Here is a 25,353-nt window from a genome sequence, read left to right as displayed (position 1 = left end):
ATCACGTGACCTCCAAAACTTGGCGGTGGTGTAGGCTACACATCCGTTGCACTGAGTGGTACAATGAACACATACTATACACAATGAACACCTTGATACAATGAACACATACTATAACTAATTTTCATATACTATAACAAAGTAAACGAAAAAAGTAAAAAAGTCGATGCGGTTACTGTGCAACTTGTATATATGCACCTATAACCTATACTGGACACGATAAAGCTAATTTTGTGTCAGACGGGACTTCACTGTAACAACGCTACACTAATCGCATTGCGAAAGAAGGTACAATCGTGCAAAATGAAGAACAGGACGACACTTGCCATAGGCTCGGCTGCGCGGCCAAGATGGGCTGGCCGCGACCAAAGACGAGGAAGGCCGCGCACCCGACCAGGTTGAGAAGCGACGTCAGGTAGAAGATGAGCGACCAACTACGAGTCGCGTCCACCACGTAGCCCGCCAGGTACACGCCCAGGAAGCCTGTGTCGTTGTCAGAGCATCCCGGGTTAGGCCTCTCTACCTTCCGAGTTCAGCACGCTCAAACATTTTGCACGCCCCGTAACACGTACACTCAAACCTCGATATAACGAACACGGATATAACGAATTATCGGTTATAACGAAGTAAATTAAGAATAGTGTTGTCATAGCTACAGTGTTACAAATAAACGTAACACTGTAGCTGAACTCGGAAGGTAGAGAGGTTAGGCCTCTCTACCTTCCGAGTTCAGCACGCTCGCACATTTTGCACGCCCCGTAACACGTACACTCAAACCTCGATATAACGAACACGGATATAACGAATTTTCGGTTATAACGAAGTAAATGAAGAATAGTGTTGTCATAGCTACAGTGTTACAAATAAACGTAACACTGTAGCTGAACTCGGAAGGTAGAGAGGTTAGGCCTCTCTACCTTCCGAGTTCAGCACGCTCGCACATTTTGCACGCCCCGCAACACGTACACTCAAACCTCGATATAACGAACACGGATATAACGAATTATCGGTTATAACGAAGTAAATGAAGAATAGTGTTGTCATAGCTACAGTGTTACAAATAAACGTAACACTGTAGCTGAACTCGGAAGGTAGAGAGGTTAGGCCTCTCTACCTTCCGAGTTCAGCACGCTCGCACATTTTGCACGCCCCGTAACACGTACACTCAAACCTCGATATAACGAACACGGATATAACGAATTTTCGGTTATAACGAAGTAAGTGAAGAATAGTGTTGTCATAGCTACAGTGTTACAAATAAACGTAACACTGTAGCTGAACTCGGAAGGTAGAGAGGTTAGGCCTCTCTACCTTCCGAGTTCAGCACGCTCAAACATTTTGCACGCCCCGTAACACGTACACTCAAACCTCGATATAACGAACACGGATATAACGAATTTTCGGTTATAACGAAGTAAATGAAGAATAGTGTTGTCATAGCTACAGTGTTACAAATAAACGTTTATAACGAATTTTCGTATATAACGAAGTTATTTTCGTGGCAGATGTGACTTTGTTATAATGAGGTTTGAGTGTATGAAGCTGAGGTCCTCCATGGTACACAGTGTACGAAAGAAGGGGAATTCTAAGGGCTCGCTTTTATTTCTTGTTAAACATAACATTAATGAGAAGCAACAGACGATCGAGCAAAGGAAAGTATAGGGGACGTTGTTTGTAGTAATTATGATACAAATGTGAAGAAATTAAAATGGACGAAAAGACAAATAGCCGCCGGCAGGGACTGAACCTATAACCTCCGGAAAAACGCGTCCGACGGACTATTGGTTAGCTGCCAGCTCGTAAAAAGACCACATGCTACGTGATGCCTGCAGGCAGATAAAGAGTGTTCCACACTCGCCGTCATGGCTATGAGTGGCCCCGACTAACACTCTCACGCTTAAATGCACGATATACCGAATAAAGTGGACGGCAGGACGACTGCTGCCGCAGATGAATTGGTAGAGCACTGGATGCGTTATTCGAAGGTTGCAGGTTGGTTCCCTGCTGGTGGCGAGTTGTCTTTTCGACCACTTTAATTTCTTCACATTTATATCGTAACTACTACAATTAACGTCCCCTATACTTCCCTTGGCATGATTGTGTGTTACTTCCCATTAATGACACAGTGTGAATTTCTTGTTGCGTGGCACAAAGTGTGACTCTCTTGATAAAAGTGAACGGAGCATGTCCAGATGTCCGGTTCTTTTTTTCTGAAGCAGGTGGCACTAAAGTACACTAAGGAACTCCGGTAGAAATGTTTATAATGTTGCAAACGCTACAGATGGCACCGTCGTCGTGCAGTGCTTAGAGTCACTGTATATGCTACCTTTAGGTAGCAGAGTTGCGCTCCGTTTTTGTAGGCAACATGCCTACTGTGTTGCCGACTGACATGTTTGGCATGTCGAAGACAGGCGATAGACTTGACTGTCAATGACTAGTGTCAATCCAGTTTGATGCAGCGGTGATGGCGAGAAATACAGTAGACTCTCAGTAAACGGAACCTGAAGGGACAATGAAAATCTATTCCGTTTAACAGGAGTTCCGTTTACTGAGAGATGAACAGGGGTGCAGAATCCAAGTATGAAACCAATCGTGTTAGATGCAGTTGTTCTGTTTAAGCAGCAGTTCCGTTTAAGAGATTTCCGTTTACTGAGAGTCTACTGTACAAAGACTGGCATGAGTGTCAGCTTCCCAATGTATGGGTGCTAGTGGTGTTTGGAAGACAGACATGGAATTGTGCTACCTAAAGGTAGCAGTGCTAGACGGGGTGATGGAAACTTCCCACAAAAGTAATGTTCCTCTTGCAGACGGCTGTTGTGCATCAGCGAATAAGAGGAAAGCTTGTGTTTTTGACGTTAATGTCCAAATTCCAACAATGCCTGACAATCCATCTGCAAGCCATGCAGAGAAGCTGACCTCCTATACAAAAATAATTTGTGTGTGTGTTATCCATAAAGTAGGCAAAATGACATTAAGTTCACTTAGTCATGCGATGCAGACCAGAAATTAAATTGCATTTGCTATGCGAGAGGGACACAAGACACTACTTCAACCTTCTACACACAACAAAACATGGCAGAGTTACATTGACAACGTATAGAGAATGTCTTGAGCGTGAACATGTAGAGAATAGTCCCAGACAGCATGGTATCAAAGGTCTCGTTTGTGTTCTACATGCTTCCGTTACCTCTTGCATGTCATGTGTCAACAGCTGCCTGTAATTAAATGCTTAGACAAAGAAGTCCATGGAATGCACATACCTGGTATAGCTCCAATTGTGTTCATCAGGCCTGCGTCAGTTGAGAAAATGAGGAGAACAGAGTTGCAGTTAGCTCGTTCATAATGATCCCAAGAAATTATTGCAAGACTGAAAGAGAGGAACACTATGCAAAAAAGGCAAAAGAAACAATAGAGGATGTTTGGATGAAATGGTTCCAAGAACTAAGACAGACAATGCAGCTGGGCTTTACATGGATGGCATTAACAGCTATGAGCCTAAGATGACCTCAGCCTCCGTCAACACAAGATAACTAGTTGAGGCTTTCCTATGGCAGTGGACCTTTAAGTCTTATGAAAATGAGCTTGATGGCAGGCAAGAGCTACACATGGCAACCTATGGAAACTGCTCCCGCATAAGAACAGCAAGATTGCACCAATCGGTGCAAATGGTAACTTATGCTACCCTGCCTTGTGGGCATATGGTTACATGAGATTAAAGAAAAGAAAAGCTTGGCCTTAAACTATGCTTGGATGAGTTCCCTGATTAGTGCAATGGTTAAGCGTGATGTTCCTCTTGTGGCTGAACTGCAGTGAGGATGAACTTCTCATAATTCATGTTAAACGAGTGAGTGTGCAAACACGGGCACAAGAGAGGAGTCAAGACAACACAGATGCCTGGATACCAGACAACTAGCTCGGCGCTTTGTTATTCGCAATTCATAACGTAACGCAGCGCAAGAAAAGCGGGACACAGAGATGAAGGCCCAATTCAACACGCTACTGAAGTTCCTCGCGTAATGAACAAATTTCCAATGCCTTTTCATGCCTATATTTTCATACTACATATCAGCATCCAAATTTACTCTTGTCCCCTTGACGGGAGCCACACAACTGACTCGCCTCTCGATCTCTCTGCACTCTGGTTAGTACCACGCACTGCATGTCTGTGCTAAGATATGCTCTCGCGTGTAACGAGCAGAGTCACTGAACATTTGCACTAACGCTTGCTGACAACGGGCGCCACAAAAGTGGAGGCACACTGTCGTGGGCAGTGTGCTTAAAGGGGCCGTGAAACCTCTTCCGAAAATTTTCAACTACGTGTGTATTCGGAATCCTGGCCGTCCATTTAATACTATACCTCGACTCGTTTCATCGTCCGGGTTCATTTAATAACTATAAAAGCACAATTACGATTTTCTAGCTCACGTTCCCCTCAACTGTACAGCTGACATCACTTTAAGTCAGCCAACGAAAAGTCTCTGTCGTCGACAAAACATGGCGACGCAGCGATATTTGCTGAGCCATAGTTGGCCAAGCTTTGTAGCATCATACCGTTTCGATTGTGACGCCGGCAGCTTGTGAAAGCGAACGTTGTTTCCACTTCGATAAGCTGTACGGCACTGTCTGACGACGCACACGGTTGGCATAGCGAGGACTAAGCCACCCAAAACACGCCGTAAAACACAACCTAATGGAACCAGAGAGAAAAAACTGGGACGCTGCACCATGCGAGCGAAGGCAAGAATGCACACGTGACAGAGCCCGGATGTACTTGAAAGCGGAAGCAAGCAGATCAAGTGCTCTATTTGCACAGTATACAACTCCGAGTGCAAAAGTTGCTGTGTTACTTGTTTCTTTTCTAGGCTACTATAAATATATTATTTTAGAGCAATAGAAAGCTAACGCTGTGTTCATAAGTTCCGCTATCACGACATCACACGTTAGTGCCTATGGAGGCCAACAGTGCCGCATAGTCATTTAGGAGCCCAAGAAAACTGCGATATTAAACGGCCGCCATTAATTACAGACTAATTATAGCGCCCAAATATTTCGGAATCGGCATGTCTAATACTTCTTGAAGCAGGGAAAATTACAACAGGGCACCTTCATTTCCTTTTCACGACCCCTTTACAGGGACACTGAAGAGCAACACGATTTTTCTCGTATTAGTAAACTACTATTTCATGATACCAAAAACACCACGCTTGCCACGAGAAGACGCTTAGTAAGCGAGAAATCGCGCAAAAAGAAAATGAAGGTGGCGACGCCATCTTGAAGTTTCCGCACCATTCGCCGTGACATCACATGTTTTGACGGCGCCTACTAGAGACTACGTAGTTCCTAAATGGTAAAAATTAAGTACAATGTCCTCTGAGGGGGCCATAGAGCTAACATACCAAGTTTGAAGAAGTTTTGTTGAGCCAATGGCACCAAAATACGATAAATACACTTTGAAATCCGCGACGTCACGCGTGGAGATCTTGGCGCGAAATTTCAAAATGAAACATTGAACTTCATTTTCTCCTTTATTAGTACACCTATGATGGTGAAATTAACGACATTATAGTTCTCAAAGTACAATTTATCAATCTAAACCGATTCATTGTTTCTCTTTAGTGTCCCTTTAAGAGTCTGCCGTTGACAAAAAAGTGATTTTGATGGGCACTGACTAACGGACAAGCTTGCGTGCTGTAGCCACGATGCCTACTAATAGTAATCACGAGCGTAATAAATCCTAACTTATAAAAGGGATAATTGACAACCACTTACTCGTAGCACGAAGTCACCTGGAAATCCATGCGGATTTCACAGAAAGGGAAGCTTTCCACCGAAAAAAAATTTGTCCTGGTCCAGGGCACGTCCCCGGATCAGGACCAGCACCAGGTCCATAGGCTAGTCCTGGTCCAGGGACGTCCACAGACCAGGACCAATTTTCCAACTAGGAGCTCCCCTTTCTGAGAAATCCGTATGGATTTCTCTTGATACGGATTTCTCTCGTGGCTTCGTGCTATACATGAGTGATTGTCAATTATCCCTTGCATAACCCTTTTACCACATTGCGAGATTCCAGATAATTCATTTGCGAATCCCAACAACTTCTTTGGGCATCGGTACTTGTATATATCCCAGCGACCAGCGAACTATCCTTCCCACCGAAATCCCGCGGCTAGTGCTACCGCTTCCCAGTCGGCTGTACCAAAGACGGATCCCGCGTGGAGTGGCGCGATGTCCTGCGGGTTGATGAAGACGCCACTGTTGTGGAAGCCCGAGCAGGCGACGGCCAGCGAGACGCACAGCAGCGCCCACGTGTAGCTGCACCACGGCACCAAGGGCAGCAGCAGTGCCTTGCTCAGCTGGCACAGAGCCTGCGCATGCGAAAAATTGTGTCCGTCAAAGGCACCACGGTGGGCTTTCTCGCAACCTGGAGCCTAGCCACGGAACATCGATGAATGGTTGTGCATAGGCTGCTCGGTTCCCGAAAGCTGAGAACAAGCTGCACTGAGTACAGTGGAATCCCGATACAGTTTTCAAGGGAACCGCAAAATAAAACGTATTATGCAAAAACCGTTTTAACCAAAGTGGTAAAAAAAAGGCAAGAAAATATGCATACTCCGTCAGCAACTCATTTTTATCACGCAACATTGAAGTAGCTACTCAATCTGCGCTGCACTTTTTTCTTTTCAATGTCTACGAGTAAATTCTTCTGAAAAGTAAAAAAAAAGAAGCTAGTACACCGAGGAATAAGCATAGCATTTCTAGATATATCAGTCAAGATCCTCCTTTGCGGTCGTATTATCCAAATATGGGCAAGAATGGGACTATATTAACGAAATGAAAATGCATTATTTCCAAGGGACATTGGCCGGGAATAAAAAGAAAAACATATTATGCAGAGTTGTACCAATGAAATTCGATTGTTATATGTAGTAATGAAGCACAACAAAACATAATCAAACATAACAGATGACGCACAAACTAAGAACTGTTTGTTTATTCGCTTTCAGAAGCCATGGAACAGTTACACTTGATATGAACTGCAACGCAGCACCCATAGTCGAAGGGACCTTTCTTTGCAGCATAAAGAAAACAACACACAATACGTGTGTGTAGTGTTCGTTCTCCGTGTCACACTTTCTTTGCATTTCATTACGCTATGAACCTACACTAGCTCGCTCAGTTCACCACATTACTTTAGTCCACTCGATTGAGAATGCCCTCGTCCGGGAGATTGTATATCATCCAAGCAGATAAAAAAGAAGAAAGAAAACATCATCCGCCTGACCAGGGTGGATTTTCTTTCTACTGTAAAGCTTGCTTTCTGAAAAAAACCCCTTTAATGTTTCCTCAGAAGATTTGTACTATAGCTGGGGAGATGCCAATTTTTTCTCTTTCATAAAAACATTCATTCGCATTAAAAGGGTCCTGCAACTCTTTTCCAAGTAATCATCAAATGATGTCATGATCCGAATTTATTGCTTCATGAATTGACTGCAGCAAACAAATTTTTAGAATCCATCAAGTACAAGCGGAGTTACAGGGATTTGTTGCACGCTTCAAGCCCCTTCTCTCTCTTTTCACTCCAGTAAGCGTGTTGAAAGCCATGCGGGGGGGAGGGGTTGGATGACAAGAGGGCAAGAAGCTACGTCCATACGCTAGTGTGTGTCATGACATTGAGCACGTATGAACGTGTGGCTCACTTTCAACATCATTACGAGAAGGCTGGTGCAATAGCGTGTAATTTTACCGCTATAGAGCGTGGCACAGGTACGTGGCGACACCGAACAGCGGTTACAGTAACTATGCAGCTCACGACGCTTAAATCAGCCAGTGGCCGTGTCTACGAGCTCATGATGCACTTGAAATGGGATCTATGGCATCATTTGTTGTGGGAAGAGTGAGCGATTTCTAGCTGACTTTGAAACTCAATTGTAAATTCCATGCCGTGTGCTGCGCTATAATGTTTGGCTCACGTGTTCAAAGGAGCATCGACTACTGATCGACAGCATTTTGTGACCATGTTCAAAAAGTGCTGCAGGGCCCTTTAGTATCTTCTGAACTTAAATCCCACGAACTGATGTACAAGGTCAGAATATTTTAAAGTCCTTTGCCCATTACGTTGACATCAATGTGCTGCTCCTCTATCAGGTAAAACCAGGCAGTTACAAACATTTGAGCTCAAGTTGTGCAGAAAAGATAACACCCAGATATGGAAGGTAGCAGATAATATGGGCACTTGATCCCAACTCAACGAACTGGACTTTGTCGTGCAGCATAAAACACTTTGTTTTTCTAGAGATAATTCTTAAGTCTATGTAGAGCTTATGGCAACAAAACGTATCACAGCCTGCATTCCATAACTTATAGCAATGCATTTAGATCTCTTCTTTCACATTATCACAAATTAAACCTCGGTTGCTCAGAGATCCTCTGAAATTGGCAGTACATGATGTAAATGATTCGGCACATTCGAATTAGGCTGAACTGAAGTTTCCTTACCTCAGACAGCTTGCGCACTTTGGCAATGGGCTGCCCTGAAGAAGGAAAAAGAAATTTGCAGAGAAACTTCCGTAAGCGGTACTGTCGTAGTAAGCACAGCATTTAATAGAATGACCTGGACGCATGCATAGTAGTTCCTCTGTATTATATTTATTGCATTGTTATAGGACCAGACAACCGGCGTCATTTAACAGTCAGCCAACAGTGGCAAGCAATAGCTAACCATGAGCAAACATAAGCAAGTGCCAGTCAACATTAGCAAGTACTATATAGCATTATGTGAGTACTAAATACAGCCAGCTTCACACAAACTATGCACTTATTTTCAAAAGCTAGAAAGCTTTCTAAGATATATGCTATCCTGATCAGATTTTTATGACTGTTTGTATGTCCAATTTTACGTGACTGCAGATTTGTTTCCCCATTTTCAGAGTGGAAATTTTTTCTTACATTAACACCAAAACTGTTTGTTTACTTTTCACATAAGGCTCAGCAAAAAAAGAGTGAAAAGATGACGAACAGAGTGTTAAGGCAGTAGTCACTCCATATCTAGAACAAGTTAAGAGATACAAATATTGTGATTTGTACCCCACATAGTATATCGGCAGCTCTAAACCTTGTGCCGAGTGCAAAGTCACAAGTGTTGATTGCCAGTCGGTTATAAGGGTGCACTGAGGAAAAATGATTGCATGCTTTAGATACAGTAAGCAGTCTACAGAACTGAAGGTGCTCAGGGCTACTCTTGATCCATACATCAATTCAGTCCAATCCATGTGGTTATCAACGCTCACCATATCACCAATTCTCAACGTTTCTCTTTTGCTGCCGAACCAAGTGTGAACAGCTGTGTGAAAAAGTAAGGTCGCACAAAGATCGCCAATTTTCAAATAAAGAAACAGAACATAGCGCTACCCCGTTCTAGTCATTCGTCGAGGAGAATGTTGTGCATGTTCAAATGCAAATATGTTTTTTTGAGTTTTTCAATACTTCATGTTGCCAGCAGTGAACAATCAAGCGTGAAAGTAAAAAGAGAGAAATGAAGTTCACACCTGCCACATCTAATGTTGAAAACAAGACGTTAAATAGACTGCACTGCGTACAAGAAGGTGTTAGATTTTTCGAGCTGCACTGAAATCATTCGCACTTTAATTTTACTGCGACGTGATGTTCAGCAACTGGTAAAGTTTGGCAATATTTAGTCATCGCTACAACTACATCTCCTCTTGTAAGTAATTTGAATATGCTTGATTTCAATGTTATTTGTTGCACTGTTTTCCAGCAACAAATACAACTAGAGAAAGGGCGAGTTAACTTTTTTGTTGCTGACATTGCTGCAGTTGACGTATCTTTCTGTGTCATTCTCAATGTTATACACAGCAGTTAGTGAGCTGCCTTTTTAAGCCTTTAGTTTGCTAATTCACGAGTAAACATAATTTGAAGAATCCTGCTTTATTTGTTTACAACGATCAAGTTGAGGGCATGTTAAGAGTAAGTGAGGTGTTTTGTTGGAGTGGTTTCTCATCAAAAGAGGAAAGAAACTTGCTAGTGCAGAAAATACCAGGATATCAAATTTTTTTTTTCGATTAAAAGTCATCCAACATCAAAAAAGGATTATGTAAATACTCAGTACCACATTAAATCTCTTGGCACTCGCTCACGTGCCCAGTGAGAACGCAGCTTACTGGTGTCTGTCACGTTAATAAATTGCATTCAATTCAACTCAAATCAATTTGGTTAGCGCACCTTTGCGAATGAGGTGGTCTGAGACGGTGCCACCACCAATGCTGCAGATGGGTATCATGATCCAGGGGACCATGTTGAACACCCACATCTGCAACAGAGCGACAACCGCGTGGACCCGTCACGAACGCAGGAGCTACAAACGGCATATTCAATTTAAACTTTATCACTATCCATTAAGAGGGGTTAGCCTGACCGGTTAGGTGCACGTTCTAAAATGGCAAATGAAACCATGCCATACCGCATGCACCGACCATGCAGAATGCGCCTCATTTCGTGACCACCGGTGCTGGTACAACACCGTATGGATCAAGTCTTGTTTGTTTTTGGTTTATTTATTACTTTAGCAACCTTTTAAGGGCATTTAAGGCCTTGAAGATGAAAGCTTCACATTCAAGCATTATCGGGTGTTCTTGACACGTGGCTGTGCTGGTGAAGAATGCGCGACCCGAACGGGTAAAGATTTGAGTTCTTCATTTGGCCGTACCTCTGCCCAACAAAACAAGTTACAGTACAAAGACGGCAGCAAGCGTGCTCGTAGAAAAAGTGCTCTTTAGCTGAAATGTGTTGGCTTCTATGCATGCATTATCGTACATTAGAGTATTATCACCGGCGCTCGCTTATGTGTGTTCTAGAATGAAGTATTCACGTCGGGCATGCAAATCTAAAAAGAACAACAAAAAAAAACTTGAGGATGTTCTGTTACATTCAGGTGTTGCTTGCTTTGAGTGATAACATGTCTAACAATTTTAGCTGGTGAAACCTGGTCGCAACGGAATAAAAAAGTACGCATGCCAGTTTCAAATATCTGCAATAACTCTAATCCAAATATTAATAATAATAATTAAAAAAAATAATAAAACAGTCTGTAATATGATGTTATAAGCTTCTTTATAAAGCGTTACGTGGCCGACCACCAAGCAATGCATAGAGAATGGCAACTTGCCTTGGCGTCGGGAAAGCGTTCGTGGAAGTAAGTGGGCAGCCAGGAGATGAGAATGAAGTAAGAGTTGTTCTCCGTGAAATGCGCCAACAGTATCACCCTGCACAGATTGATGTCTCATTAGGTGTCACATCATTGTGTGGCAACTGTTACAACAATTAACATTGGTGGCGTATCCTCGTTATATATAAATTGTTTATATAAAACCGATTGAAATCGAAAATACAGTCACAACTCGTTAATTTCACTGTCACAATTTGCATATTACAGAGTGGACAAGGATACGAGCGTTTAATCACTGGTGTTTTTTACTGCACAGTACAAAAACTGCATTGTTGTCTATTTGTTCTTTTTTGTTCATATTATGTTCTTTTTTCTATTGTACTACACTTGAACCTCATTATAACAAAGTTGCATTTGACATTAAAATAACTTCGCTATATCCGAAAATTCGTTATAAGCGTATATTCGAATCGCTGTATCTATTACTAAGGCTATTCGTCATTTACTTTGTTATAACTGATAATTCATAATATCCCTGTTTGTTATGCCGAGGCTTGAGTGTATACCTTTTATGTTAATCTAGCGGTGAATTCCAAATGCCAGATTCAGAGCACTTCCGGTAGCAGTTTTTCTGCTCCATGTGGAGCAAGTCTGTTCCATTGGCGGATTGAGAGTGCTCCCTGTATGTTTCATTGGCAGATCTGGAGCAGCTCCTGCGCCAGAATCACTCTACGGAGCAGCTCTCTCTACTCCACGAAAAGCGGCGGATTCGACTGGAAATCGCAAGCTCCCCGCGCGTGCACAGAGCGTGGCGTACCGCATGTGCGATGAAATACGCTGTCCAATCGCGCCCATTCTCTCCGCTCGCGCCCGTCAAGGCGAAAACTGCGGGAACGGCGAGGAATGCTGGGCGCTTGCGAAGCAGATGTGCGCTAGCGCCCCCTACCGTTTGCTCTGGCGAGGGCGCTTGTGTTCCACTGGCAGATTTCCTTCGGATGCTCTCCAGGGAGTGGAGTGCTCCGGCGTAGAGTTCGTCGGTCACTCCGAATCCGCCTATGGAATTCACCATATGTTTCATCAGCAGATCTGAAGCAGTGGATCTGGAGCATCTCCACTGCCAGATTTACTCCACGAAGCAGCTGTCTCTACCATGGTAAGGAGCAATGGTAAGAAGCTAGCGCCCCTTACCATTGCTCTAGTGGGAGCGCCTGCGATCCATTGGCAGATTTCCTTTGGTTGCCCTCCGCCGGAGCGGAGTGCTCCGGTGAAGAGTTCGTCGGCGACTCTGTATCTGCCACTAGAATTCACCATAATCATGTAGCCTCAACTCCAATTCCTTTGGTAGAATGAAGTTAATGCAATAAATGAATAAACAAATGAATACTAAACAAATAAAACCACGAATGAACATAGGATGACTATCACTTTAAGCAAAACTTAAGTAACAAGAATCGGTGCAGCTGTACACAGTTAATAACAGTAGGTGAAGGCAGTATATTATCACAGTCTGCTTGTTCAGCTCATAATTTCAGACTAATACCCCGGTCACACTGGCAAGTTTAGTGTCATTTTCAGCGAGTGCACTTACGCCCCCAGAATGGCACTTTGGCAGTGCGCTGCTACACGAGAAAGGGAAGTGCACTTTGAAAATGATTGTAATGGCGATGGGTACTTAAGTAGCACAACAAGTATTTGTTATTTCAGGCAATTTTTCTTAAGTAATACTGTGTTACAGCTATAACCAGCCCTTAAAATAAAATTTACGTACAAACGCGGCGGCTGCAGCCATTGCACGGCGTGCGCTGGGCATGCCCCTGGCGGTCGGGGCTGTAAACTGCGCGAGAACGAGAATAGCAAAGTAGTTTTTTGTATTATAGTATGTTTTAATGCATAAAAATATTCCTAATAAAGAAAACGATAGTTTAAAAATGCTATGAACTCGGCTTCGGATAATAATTTATTTATTTTCGAGCCACTGCTATCGAGGCTAGACACTCCGTCTCGGCGAAGTGAGTTTGGCGAACGCACTCGCCGGCAAGTGCGCTTTGCAGCGAGTGTCACTAAACGTTCCTGTGCGACAGCGTGCGATTGGCACTAGCGGCGAAGTGCACTCCCTCAAAGTGCACTTAAGTTGCCTCGTGTGACAGGGGTATAAGCTTACTATATAGCACTTTCGTGCAGCGATTGTCCAGCTAAACTACAGTGACGTGGTAAAAGCTCATAATAGTAAAGTCATGAAGACGGCTTTGTTATGTGCAATATTCATTATAAATATGTATAACATAGTCACATAGACATATGGATTTGTATGTCTGTTGCACGTTAAGGAGCAAGTGACAGAGTCCAACGTTAGGACTGTTCTACGACGACTTAGAAAAGTGTCGAAGGCCCCCTCTAATAGCCCTGAGGCAATTTAAAGTTTTACTTTGTTACGCCTGGTAATTTGTCATATTTGTGTAGCTGACGTAATATTGAGGTTTGACTACACTTTTATGTCACAAAGATCTGATGTGATTGTTGTGCAGATGGCACTGCAGATCTGAACTTCTTGAACACGCACGTTTTACAACCACTTTGAATGAGCAAAGTGACGAGACGGCGAGATGGGCTAGTTGGTGAACATTCGTGTTTAAAGCGAAAGCTTTTTAAGCGCACATAAAACGAGGACAGAAGAACTAAGAATTTGACAGGACAGCGCTTAGGAGGCTGTCCTGTCAAATTCTTAGTTCTGTCCTAATTTTATGTGCGCTTCAAAAGCTTTTGCTTTAAACATGAATATAAACAAAGTGACGCAGTGCTGCAAGCAGTGGCTGTACCGGTAGTGCTTCTGACAGAAAGATGGGTATCTCGCATACCACAAAGATAAGGTGTAATTTGATGGATCTTTACACCAACGAGTTGTGGTAGTAACACATCTAGCAGTTATTCTGCGAAAGCCAGCCCCAGATCAACAGCAGCAGCCTTGCAGAACACACAATATGTGTAAGACTACAGCGTTCATACTACTCGCGTAGCTCCCACAGCATTCCCTATTCAGCATGCAACAAAGTATGGTGGGCAGAGTTCACTCTAGCATGAGGGTTTTGAAACGGGCTAGTTCATTATCGTACATTATGGCAAAAGAGAACAGATTGCGAATGGGATGTCTGAACAAGCAAGACAATGCCGAGACAGGATGGTGCTATGACTCATCTGCTTTCCCATCCCCATGGAGGAAAGAACTTGGGGCAACAGCATAGCGTAACGTAATCGAAGTACCCCAAAAAACGTACAGGCCAAGCACGTTATCCGAACGCCCGAGTGTATATACAGTGCAGACAAACAAATATTCTTGGCCAGCATATGGTTACCCTCAGAAATCATGTGTTGGGCTGATACCGTGAGCGCGAAAGCGAAGGGAAAGGCTATGTGGATTGTTTCTCTTGGTCGAACTCGGCATTGTGACATAATGCAACCACCTAAAGTACTTACAGTTTGGGCGGAAACCAGCTAGCATGACTGTCTTTCATAGGTGAATGCCGGGCACGTTGTTGACTGGCGGGCGGAGTCTACATTTTTTGCTTAGGTTGTAAGTGAATACAGCAGCCTCTGTGAGCAATGGAAGATTTGTGTTTGCACTGGGTTTGACGAGATGTGGTCACCCTCTCATGGTTTTGGTTTAAAGGCGCCCTGCAACACTTTTTCAGCATGGTCAGGAAACGCTGCCGGTCGGTAGTCGAGGCTCCTGAGAACACACGAGCCAAACATTATAGCGCAGCACACGGCCTGGAATTTACGATGAATTATCAAAGTTGGCTGGAAATCGCTCCCTCTTCTTTCTACAAATGGTGCCACATACCCAAATGACCGTGCTATATACACCCAAATTCACGGCCATTGGCTCATTTGAGAATCGTTGGCTTCATAGTTACTGGACCCGCCGTGGGAGGCCGCCACGTGCCCGCATACGCACTCGCGATCTCACTGAAGGTTAGCTGCACGTACAAAGAAAAAAGGAAAAGAAAAAGTGCTCAAGGTCATGACACGCGCATGACGTGAGTTCTTTCCCCCAAGCTATCCCTCCCTGCTTAGCTTCCAGCGCGTTTGTCGACACGAGACGAGAGAGAGTGATTACAGCGTGTCACAAATCTGTGTAACTTTGCTTGTACTTAATGGATTCTAAAAGCTTACAGTTGATTCCTACAGTTGATTCGTGAGGCAATAAACTCCTTTGGTGAAGCCATTCGATGGTTACTTAGAAAAGTGTTGCAGGGCCCCTTTAACAAGCTCACGTTGCAGGAAATCCAGTATTGGCATTGCTGGCAACAAGGCTATCGTGTTGTACTCTTAAAGGTCAAGATTAAGTGGCCTCCATGTTTTTTAAATTTCTTACTCCTCGGTTGTCCCATTGCCTGCATTGTTTTGCCGTAATCACGATCTTGAGTAACTTTTATGGAAAAAATTGTGTTTGGCCAGCTGGCTTAAACTTGCAACTACTCTCCTACAAGCAAGAACCGTGACAGTGCTGTCAGTGAAAAACACAATAATAACTGTTCGGCTCTTACTTCCCAAAACCACGATATGATTATGAGGAACAGCTTAGTGGAGGGCCCCGGAAACTTTGGCCACATGGGGTTCATTAACATGTAGCTAAATTTAAGTACATGGGCCTCCAGCATTTTGCCTTCACGTAAATGCGGTTGCGGCGGCCGGGGTTCGATCCCACAACCTTTGGGTCAACAGTTGAGCACTAGTATAACCACTAGACCACCGTGGCGGGTCAGCAAACAACGGAAGCATTTATCAGTGCCCCGTAAGAACGTACCAGAAAGAGGGGCTTCGGAAGTAGGTGAACCAGGGGACCTTGGCGGCTGTTCCGACAGGGCTGCGGACGAGTGCCTTGCCAGACTGCGTCACCCCTTTCCTCTGGTGCATCAGGAAGGCCACCCCAAAGCACCAGCCAATGCCCAGCATGCCTGCATCGTTAGGGGCGAAGGAAACAGTGATGACGACGATGATGAGTTGAGTTTAACAGCACAAAGAGAGAGTAACGCTCTGTTCCAGCAAACTCGATCTGCAATTGGCTAGAGGCAGAAGCTGTATCATCTGAGACCAACGACGACTGCATCGAAGAAAGCTTCGTCACGTATGTGTACAGGCTCTTTGAAGGCACGCATACCCAGACTAGTCCTGTCTACAGTCTGATACGACTTAGGACATCCAGAGAAGCCCCGTACAGATGACCGAAGCACGGAAACTGGTCGCCTCCACGACTAAAGAAATAGTCCCACACATGCACTCGGCAATGTTTTCAGAAGGTAGGGTCACCAGTTGCCCGAGTCTTGACATCAGTCTGGAGTGTGCGCCCATTGGTGCAGGCTTGTGCGTGCCCTCCTTTTAGGAGAAATGCTGCAGACTTTTTAAGTTGTACCAAACTACAGATTCATTGGAAGAGTGTGAGAGCGGCGCATCCCGTTTTCCAAGCACCGACACATCACCCTACTGACACACCAATCAGCTGAGTGAAGGCGGAGGTTTAATGAGGTGAGGGAAACATGCTGCCTCATTCGCTCTCCTCCCCCCTGTTCTGATTGGCCAGTGCCGCTCACTCGCTTGACCCCAGCAAGGACATAAATAAAGTTTCGTCTCTCTCTCCTTCTCACAAAGACCTTGCCTGGAACAGTGGTCATGCCTGGAATAGTGGTCAAAGCTCACCAGTGACCTTGAAAACAGAGGGCCAGCCATTGGATGCCATCAGGATTGATCCCAAGCTGCCAATCAGCAGCAACCTGCACAAGCACACGGTTCGAATGATTAACATCTTAAAGGGGTACTGACACAAAATTTCGCGGCCGAGATAGCCTGCTGGATCGATTCCCGTGTACGTGCGTGTACCATCTGCAAAATATCGGCAGCGAATAAAGCTTGGAATGTATTTTATATGAATTTTGAACTTCGCGAGCGCGATCCAGCATTATAGGCCGCACCTAGTGCATTGACACCCTCGGAGGTGACCTGAGGTGACCCCCCTACTTCCCCTATGTAACCGTTGCAGCCGGTACAAGTTACGATGACGTTGTAGCCGCCATTTCTGTTTTGACGCTCTTCCCGACGAATCGCTCCTCGCCAGTGGGTCAAACATGAAGTGATTCGCCACGTCGAAAATTCCTTCGATCCCCGCCGCAAGAAAATCGTCGCCATCAGACGACGATGAGACCGACAACGACAGACCGCGCGGAAATGCGTCACTGTTCTGTGTGCTCACGTGACCGAGCGTTTCACTCACTAGGTGGTGATAGTTGCACCCGGCGGCTTGCCGTTTTTGGAGCTCTGTCAAACCGAAACTGAGGCTGTGTCGGTAATGAGGAGCTTGTAATTAATTATCTGTCGCGCGCTGCAGCAAACGATGTGCCGTGTTATGACTAACAGGCCCCCAGCAACACATTGCAGCAAAAAAACGCGGGGCGAAAATTTTTGTGTCAGGACTCCTTTAAAACAAGAATACTGTATTTACTCGATTGTAACATGACCATGACTGTAACGCGAGAAGTGACTTTTCATTGCGTCCAGGAAGAAAAAAACAGTAGTTTTGGTATTCGGTTGTAATGCAAGGATCGACTTTAGGTAGCAAAAATCTGGAAAAAAAAAAGCTCGCGTTACATTCGAGTAAATACGGTACTTCACTGACATCATGATCGCTTTCTACATACACCGAAGGACAATGGCCTCTCTCAGGAAAACAATTTATGCTAGGTGCTTCAGACTATCACATTCTTAAACAATCAGTGTTTAAAATTAATCAGAAACTTAAGAAGAAAAACTATTTTTCTCAGGTTATTAAAATTGCAATTTCACAATGCTGAAAGTATCACTTACCACGAGAAGACGATTGGTAAGCAAGAAAATTGGCTGAATAAAAAATGCATTTAAGGATGTTACCGCGAACTTCCCATACCAAATTGCCTTGACGTCATGAATATTGACGGCATGTTCTAGAGCCTCGTTTATCAGTGACAAACTGGTTACACTGTGTTCTGAGGCACCGAAAGTCTTAACATAGCAAGTTGCAGAAAATTTCACCGAGCCAATGTAGCCAAAATAGGCAAAAAGGCCTTGAAATTCGCGACGTTGCACTGACATTCATGTGCAAATGTTTTGGCGCAAAATTCAAGAACGCAACTTTGACCTTCGTTCTGTCTCCTCATAATTATCCCATGACACTGAAATTAAGGACACTGGAGTTCTGAAAGAATGATTGATCGGTATAAACTGATCTAATGTTTCACTTTAGTGGACACTTAGGACAGGGTACATATGCAATTTTTTTTTTGGGGAGGGGGGGGCACTTGTTTAAAACCTTGACTATTTGAGAAAAACACCTATTTTCATTATTTATTTTTGGTAAAAACACCTACTTCACCCAAATTTCGGGAGGGGGGGGCCTGGGCCCCTAGGGCCCCCCCGTGGCTACGGGCCTGCCTCAGAGTTAGTGTACGTGCGTTGCCTTCTTCTCAACCTCGTCCTTCCATGCTGTCATTCGTCCTGAAACTGCTAAAGCAGAGATGACACCTCACTCACCCGCATGACGGTCCCGCCGCCACGACGCTGGTGAAGATGGTGCGGTCCTGCTGCCGTAGCTGGCTCACGATAACGCTCGACATGGCCGGGAAGTGGAGCCCTGCACCAAACAACCCGAAATGAGTTCTATGTTCCTTCATTCATAACTCTAGAAAATTATAAGCACGCCTGCTTAGTACACAACATGCCGAACACCACTTCCCCCTTTCCTAATACAATAGTTACGTTCCCGCACCTGCACACTAGGCAAGCAACTAACTGAGACCTCATTATAACAAAGTCGCATTTCACACGAAATTAACCTCGCTATATCCGAAAATTCGGTATAAGCGTACAATCGAGCCACTGTAGCTGTTACCAAGGGTATTCTTCATTTACTTCGTTATAACCGATAATTCGTTATATCCGAGTTCGTTATATCGAGGTTTGAGTATAATGGTAATCTAAATCTCTCCAATTGCAACAATGTTCATGGGGAACGACTGCTGGAGTTTTTTTCTTTTTTTTGTGCACTAAGCTCAGATGATGTGCCCATTGGAGTAATAGTTGCGAAAAACTTTCATCTTGCATGTAAACGCTTTTAACTTTTTAATCAAGCATTCCAATTAACTTGTTTATGCTCTTCTTTGCAGATGCACCATTCTTTGTTTTAATTGCTTTTTGTTCAACACTATGTTCTTAAGTGACCTGTGGCTGACCTACAGTGCTCTTTCTGTATTGGCCCAGATACTAGCCGAAAAGGTTATTGGTCCAAAAAGATTGTGTATATTTCCTTTCGAACACTGTGCAATAAAAAAAAAATTGTGCCACATCCAGCCAATTGCAGCCGCGGGTACACTGCAGCACACACAACTTTGAATTCAGCCCTGAATTTTCAAGGAACAGCAACCTTGAATTGACGCTCTGCTTATGTGACTCCTTCTGTAATGTCCAGCCTTTAAGGTCATAGATGCGGGTCTATGACACTGGTCGTCTAACAACAACTGTCGTCCGGCTTGTTTGCATGTTCTTTCTTGATAGCTCTGTTCTCACTAATACCCACAAGACATTTATGACCTGAATCTACTAGCACACTAAAGCATTAAGGCAGTTAAAGCCATGGGTGATAGATGATTATTGAGTGACAAAAATTCAGGAGGTCTTCCCCTATTGGTGAAATGGGGCCAAATGAAGCTTGGCATGGGTCTGCCTGACCTACTGTTTTTTTTTTCCCTTTTGAATTGTGCAAAGTTCCCCCCTAATGTAAGGTTTCAGTTTTATTATAGGTAGTGGTTGTCCCCGGAACGGAGCCTTCGGGCTGAATCGACATGCAGTCTTTCATGTTCTTTCCAGCATTCGTTAGCTTGCAGAACGGCCCAACGAAAGCACCACCGCGCTGTCATGGAAACACGGGTTAGCAATTCACTTTTCTCGAAGTAGGAATTTTCGAGAAATGTGCAACTCCTGATATCGACCTAACGCGTTTGTCCAGCAGATCGCTTTGAGTCAGCCAACACGAAATATTTCAATGGAGTGCCCATAGCATGTCTAGTGCTTCCCAATGTTTTTTTTTGCATCGTTTGTATAACGCATTCGTATGGTTTAGTTCTGTTCACTTAGGGCACGCATGGGCTCGTGGCCTAGTGGTCAAGGCACTCGCTTTCAGACAGGGGGGCCCGGGTTCGAACCCCAGCGCCGGAAAGAAGAGTTCTTTCGTTTTATTTATTATTTCTTTGGTACGCGTCAGACGAGGTTGAGGAGAGTTTCTGTGTGAGCTCATCGCATGCTTTTTCTGTGGTGTTGGGTTTTTTGGAGCACCATCATGATTAATTAATTAATTTATTTATTTTTAGGTAGTGTGATCTGTTACCAGGTCTTAGCAGGGCGAGTATACACGAAAACGTACAAACATTTAAGCATATACAAGTTCATAGCAATTACAGGCATTCTTCAAATAGTTGTAAAGAATTCTATAGACGCTGGTAGTGAACACAAAAATATACAAACATGAATTCATAACATTTTCGGGTATTTTTTCAAACATTGCTAAGGACTTTTGGGTAACAATTTCGGTACTATTAAGATTATTCCAGTCTGTTATTGTCCTAGGAAAAAAAAACATTTAAAACAGTGATTCTTTGAGTTCAAGGGAACTATTGTTAGGGCATGCATCACCATCAGCTTCACAGGTCAGTCAATGCAAATTTTGCCTGAAAATGTTCCCCGGCAACGTAACCGTTTGCTGAGCGTAGACTACTGGTGGTCTACTTGCCCTGGAATGCGCCGAGCAGGATGCGGTTGAGAAGCAGGGCCCCCCGGCTCCAGGCGACGCACTCGGGCGTGTACAGGGTGAGCAGAGACCAGCCGACGGCCGCCCCCAGCATCACCTTGTCCCCGCCCCACATGTCGCCCAGGTAGCCGCCCAGCACCTGAGTCAGGGCATAGCCCCAGAAGAAGCAGCACAGCACCGTGCCCTGCGTGTGATGAAGAAAGCGAGGACGTTGTTGAAGAACGATTAAACGCTGGGGTCATACACCTCAAAAACACAGTGCAATCACGAACAAAACAAAAGGCAGTGGATAAAGGCATAGAGTTTCCTACAATACTTACTAGAGAGAACTCTGGCACTAGTGTCTATGGGAGCTGCAACGCATGGCGCTTCAGCCAGCATGGGAATGATGGGTAGTACACGGATTTGCGCAAACTTCGTTCTTTCGGCTCCGTTTGGCTCCGCATCGCCTGCATACGCTTCGTCGCAAGACACAGTTCAGCAAAAGTCAGCAGTTCTACTCCACCACTTTAACCTTTTTAGGCTCACGAATTCAAATCTGGTCATGAAGTTCACAACGGTCCATTCTTTCATCCGAAATGAACGCCAAAACACAGCAATAAACTAAGCCACAAGTGCGTTCCAAGCCATAAGAACAAAGGTTACGCAAATCTGTGTGCTACCCATTCTTCCCATGGCGGCTGAATGATCGCAGCGCCAGAGTTCCCTCTAGGTAATTGTAGGAAACTCTATGGATAAAGGGGCCCGTTTCTTTGTTACACAGAAGATTATGAAGCCAACTCGGTTAAAGGGGCCATGACACCCAATTTTCGATCATAATCTGTGTCATGAGGGTTAATCCTTTTGTGTTCACAAATAAGCTGACAAAATATTAGCATATTTGATCGAGCACTTAATTTATAATTGAATATTTTTATAAACACGCAAGCGGCCTGAGAGTCGGCCAATGCTGGTGCACCCACGAGCTGTAACATAACGAGCTGCTTGCTGTGCGAGCGTCTGCATTCCGGCAAACGATTTTATTCCATGGCAAGCTGCGCGTGCAGTAGAGCTATCCAAGCTTTCTTCAGCTTGGCATTCAAACTGAACGATTTGCAGCGGCTGAAACATTGGTAGACGACAAAGGCTCCTCTCAATGTCGCACATGACGTCACACACGCCATGGCAAAATGGTGGTCGCCAGCCGTGGGCGGGGTTTATAGCTGGTGACTTCTGGGGCTTATTTTCCACTGAAATATTCTTTTACAGTCCATTTCTCATATATGCATAGGTATAATAGTCCCACTACTTCAATTTTTTTGCTGAAAACCATAAATTGTTTGGCGACCGTGTCATGGCCTCTTTAAGACAAAAAAAAAAAAAAAAAACATAACGGCTGCTAAAACTTTTTCTTGGGTTTTCAAGAACATTACATTGACACTAGTAGAACTACCTACGGCAACCAAATGCTTCAGTTTTCATTACTGAGACTATTAACCCAAGTGCAAGAAGAACAGAACCTAAATATATTTGTTCTCCATTTAAATCACCTATCATATATTTGTATGATTGTAAGTACTCGCGTAAGAGGGTCATGCTATTTGTTACACTTGTAAGAAATGCTCTCTCTGTGTTATTATTTATTGTTTTTTACCATAATTGCTTACGTTTACCATATTTAAATGCTTTACAGTGTCTTGTTTGTCCACTATGAAGCTGCCCTTTGTATGAGGTGACCAAGTTCACCTCAAGCTGCTAATCACAGCTTTTATTGCCTGGTCATCCTCGCAACCCAGTTGCAAAATAAATTCAATTCTGTGTTCCCCGTACTCTGCGTGACTCACCGAGGTGGTCTTGGTCCAGCCGTACTCGGTGCTGATCTTGGTGACCGTGATGGGCATGGCCATGCGCGCCGCGTACAGGTACATGCAGCCCATGAACAGCATCGACATCCACTGAATCTTCTGGCGGCTGCAAAAAGAAAAAGAATACAAATAGCACACACTGATGACACAGTGCCCAAATAGCTGAAGCCACACCAAGATTTCGCTGATGCGACCTGACCTTGTCGATGTGCGGTGTCAGTGCATTTGAAAGCCAACGGCAATGAAATTCTACTTTAGGATGAATTCGTTATGAGTTGTATACGTATAATTAGAATATGTACATACCGCTGAAGCCATCTTTCATTGCTATCTGGTGTAATGTTACTGAAACATATGGGACTGGGACAAGCTAGAATCACACTGCCATGGAACTGACCATTTGATTTCTTCAATAAACTGAGCAATCAAGCAATTACTTTTAACAGCAGAGCTGTTTAAGCTCGCAGTAGATTTGGTGTTGCATCAGAAAACTCAGTGGGTATGTGTCACGGGGTTATGTGCCAAGCAGCTGCTAGCACAGCATAGCTATGCATATAGTGTAGTATACCAAGGGGGTTGGAAAGGAAAGTGAGGAAGACCGATTTAAGGGTGAGGAGGAATGAAAGGGAAGGTGAGAGGGTAAACCATAGCATAAATAACCATGTACAGTACGGTCCACTGTTAAAGGGAACACTCGAATGAGCAACTTTCATTTTGTTGGCCCCCTAACGGCTAATGGACGCGGAAAGATTGTTCGTTCACGTTGCTAGTCTATCATAAGGGTTCAGAACTGTCAAATACCAGTAGTGTTGTGCAAATCTAAGCCATTATAATTTTTGTAGGATAGTGAAATCCGGACATACCCGAAACGCCAGTGTTCCCTTTAACAGTGGACCCGTCTGTACAGTATAGCATAACAAAGGGTGGGAAAGAGAAGTGAGGTTGAAGAGGGTGGAAAAGAGGAGGGGGAGGGCAAAGCATAGCATAGCCTTGCATAGTACAGCATAGCCATGTGGGCAATAGCAACTCAATATGCGCTCGCCAGGTGATGGCGCTTGCTTGCCAGCTGATCTGTTTACTCAGATTTCACAGGCGTGGAACTGGCTTCAATTTTTTCAAGTCCCTCTCGACGATTTACCTTCGGCATTCATGCAAAGTCAACGATTAAGTGCATATATGCATTCACCGTTCATATCCACACACGTCCATCCATTTAATTAGGCGAATGTTAGATCGAAAACGAACAGCCTGCCATCCCACATACCAATACCATGTACAAGTCACCCTATATGAAACCAAAACCAAATATGTGACCTAGTTTCGGTTACGAAACAAACAATAACAAAGGGTGGAAAAAAATGCTTTTGCACAGCGTTTACGTGCTCCCCATCAAAACGTTAGCTGGTTCACACGCTCGAATAACTGCTCCTGCAAAAGCTCACCCTCATATAAGATAGACGGATGAGAATGTAACGCTCACGCTCTGAAAAATTAATTAATGAACCGAAACGATCGTACACTAAACCATCAACACAAACGCGAGTCGCGGATTACTCAAGTCCGCCGTTGTAAAAGCCAGTAGTGTTAATCTCGCGCTACGGGCTGTCGCTAAGGCAACTCGTTACCGTAGTTTGATGTCAATTAACCGCATACTTACGTAAGTCTAAGGGATCAACACGCGTAATGAACTGAAAGTTCGTCGTGACCGAATGAAAACAGCGGCGTTTTCAGACTGCCGCACAAAACTCACTGCGTCCAGTAGGTGGTGACGCCCGATTCCAAGGCGACATAGCTGTTCTGGTAAATGGCCATCGTAGCAGGAGATACGATCGTGTTGCTGAACTAAAGAATGCCTACGGTGCTCGACTAGAACGGAACCGATTCAATGCACTTTTTCTTCTTCACCGGCGGCGCCATCTTGAAACGACTGGGGCGTCATCTAGGAACGAGAGCTGTAGGCTGCTAGCGATGACGTAGTTTAGTGGTGCTTGTATCCATGTGATTAAATACATTGGGAAGAGCTCTTGCCGCACCTTATAGGGTAAACATGCGCTTAAGATGCTAGTTAGAGCTAATACTTATAGGAGATGCCGCTGTTCCTGTGACACGCCGGCCGAAAATGAGCATTAAGCAGCAAGCACGGCGGCGCGCGAACTTCCTCGTGCTTCCATGAGATGGCGCAAGGCGTAGACGTCATTTGGCGGGAGTTTTGTGATCAGCTGATTCCCAAATAACTGCAGGCGCTCTGCTAAACATAGAGGAGTGCGCGGGACCCCGATTGCGCGGAGTGCTTGCGGCGGGTCATGGGAGAGGACGCAGCCACAACACCGCTGGCGCCGCTAGAGCCGATTAATCTCGTGGTCATAGGCAAAGATGGGACAGGAAAGACAGGCAAGTTATAGTGCACGAATGCTCTGCGCATGCGCGTACGCTAGCGTGCACTTGCGTTATGATAAGACTGTTATGTTGAAAAAGCCTGGCGGGCCTCCGCAAGGTAGGCA

At 44.5% G+C, this 25,353-nt stretch overlaps 1 protein-coding gene across 1 annotated transcript in view; it reads right to left on the bottom strand.

Moving 5' to 3' along the window:
• LOC119401988 (solute carrier family 17 member 9) overlaps positions 1-24,802 on the bottom strand; it is a 28,411-nt gene extending 3,609 nt beyond the window's left edge. Inside the window, exons 1-12 of the mRNA XM_037669023.2 lie at positions 24,603-24,802; positions 22,832-22,958; positions 20,991-21,192; positions 18,740-18,839; positions 16,877-16,950; positions 15,987-16,137; positions 11,183-11,279; positions 10,240-10,327; positions 8,497-8,531; positions 6,197-6,365; positions 3,261-3,290; positions 327-483 (exon numbers count right to left, since the gene is read on the bottom strand). Coding sequence (XP_037524951.1) covers positions 327-483; positions 3,261-3,290; positions 6,197-6,365; positions 8,497-8,531; positions 10,240-10,327; positions 11,183-11,279; positions 15,987-16,137; positions 16,877-16,950; positions 18,740-18,839; positions 20,991-21,192; positions 22,832-22,958; positions 24,603-24,664 — 1,292 coding nt within the window. The 5' untranslated portion in view covers positions 24,665-24,802. The remainder of the gene's footprint in view (positions 1-326; positions 484-3,260; positions 3,291-6,196; positions 6,366-8,496; positions 8,532-10,239; positions 10,328-11,182; positions 11,280-15,986; positions 16,138-16,876; positions 16,951-18,739; positions 18,840-20,990; positions 21,193-22,831; positions 22,959-24,602) is intronic.
• Positions 24,803-25,353: the final 551 nt, after the last annotated feature.

Source organism: Rhipicephalus sanguineus, chromosome 8 (assembly GCF_013339695.2).
Source record: "Rhipicephalus sanguineus isolate Rsan-2018 chromosome 8, BIME_Rsan_1.4, whole genome shotgun sequence".
Taxonomy (NCBI): Eukaryota; Metazoa; Arthropoda; class Arachnida; order Ixodida; family Ixodidae; genus Rhipicephalus; species Rhipicephalus sanguineus.
This window is presented reverse-complemented; position numbering and strand designations above follow the sequence as displayed.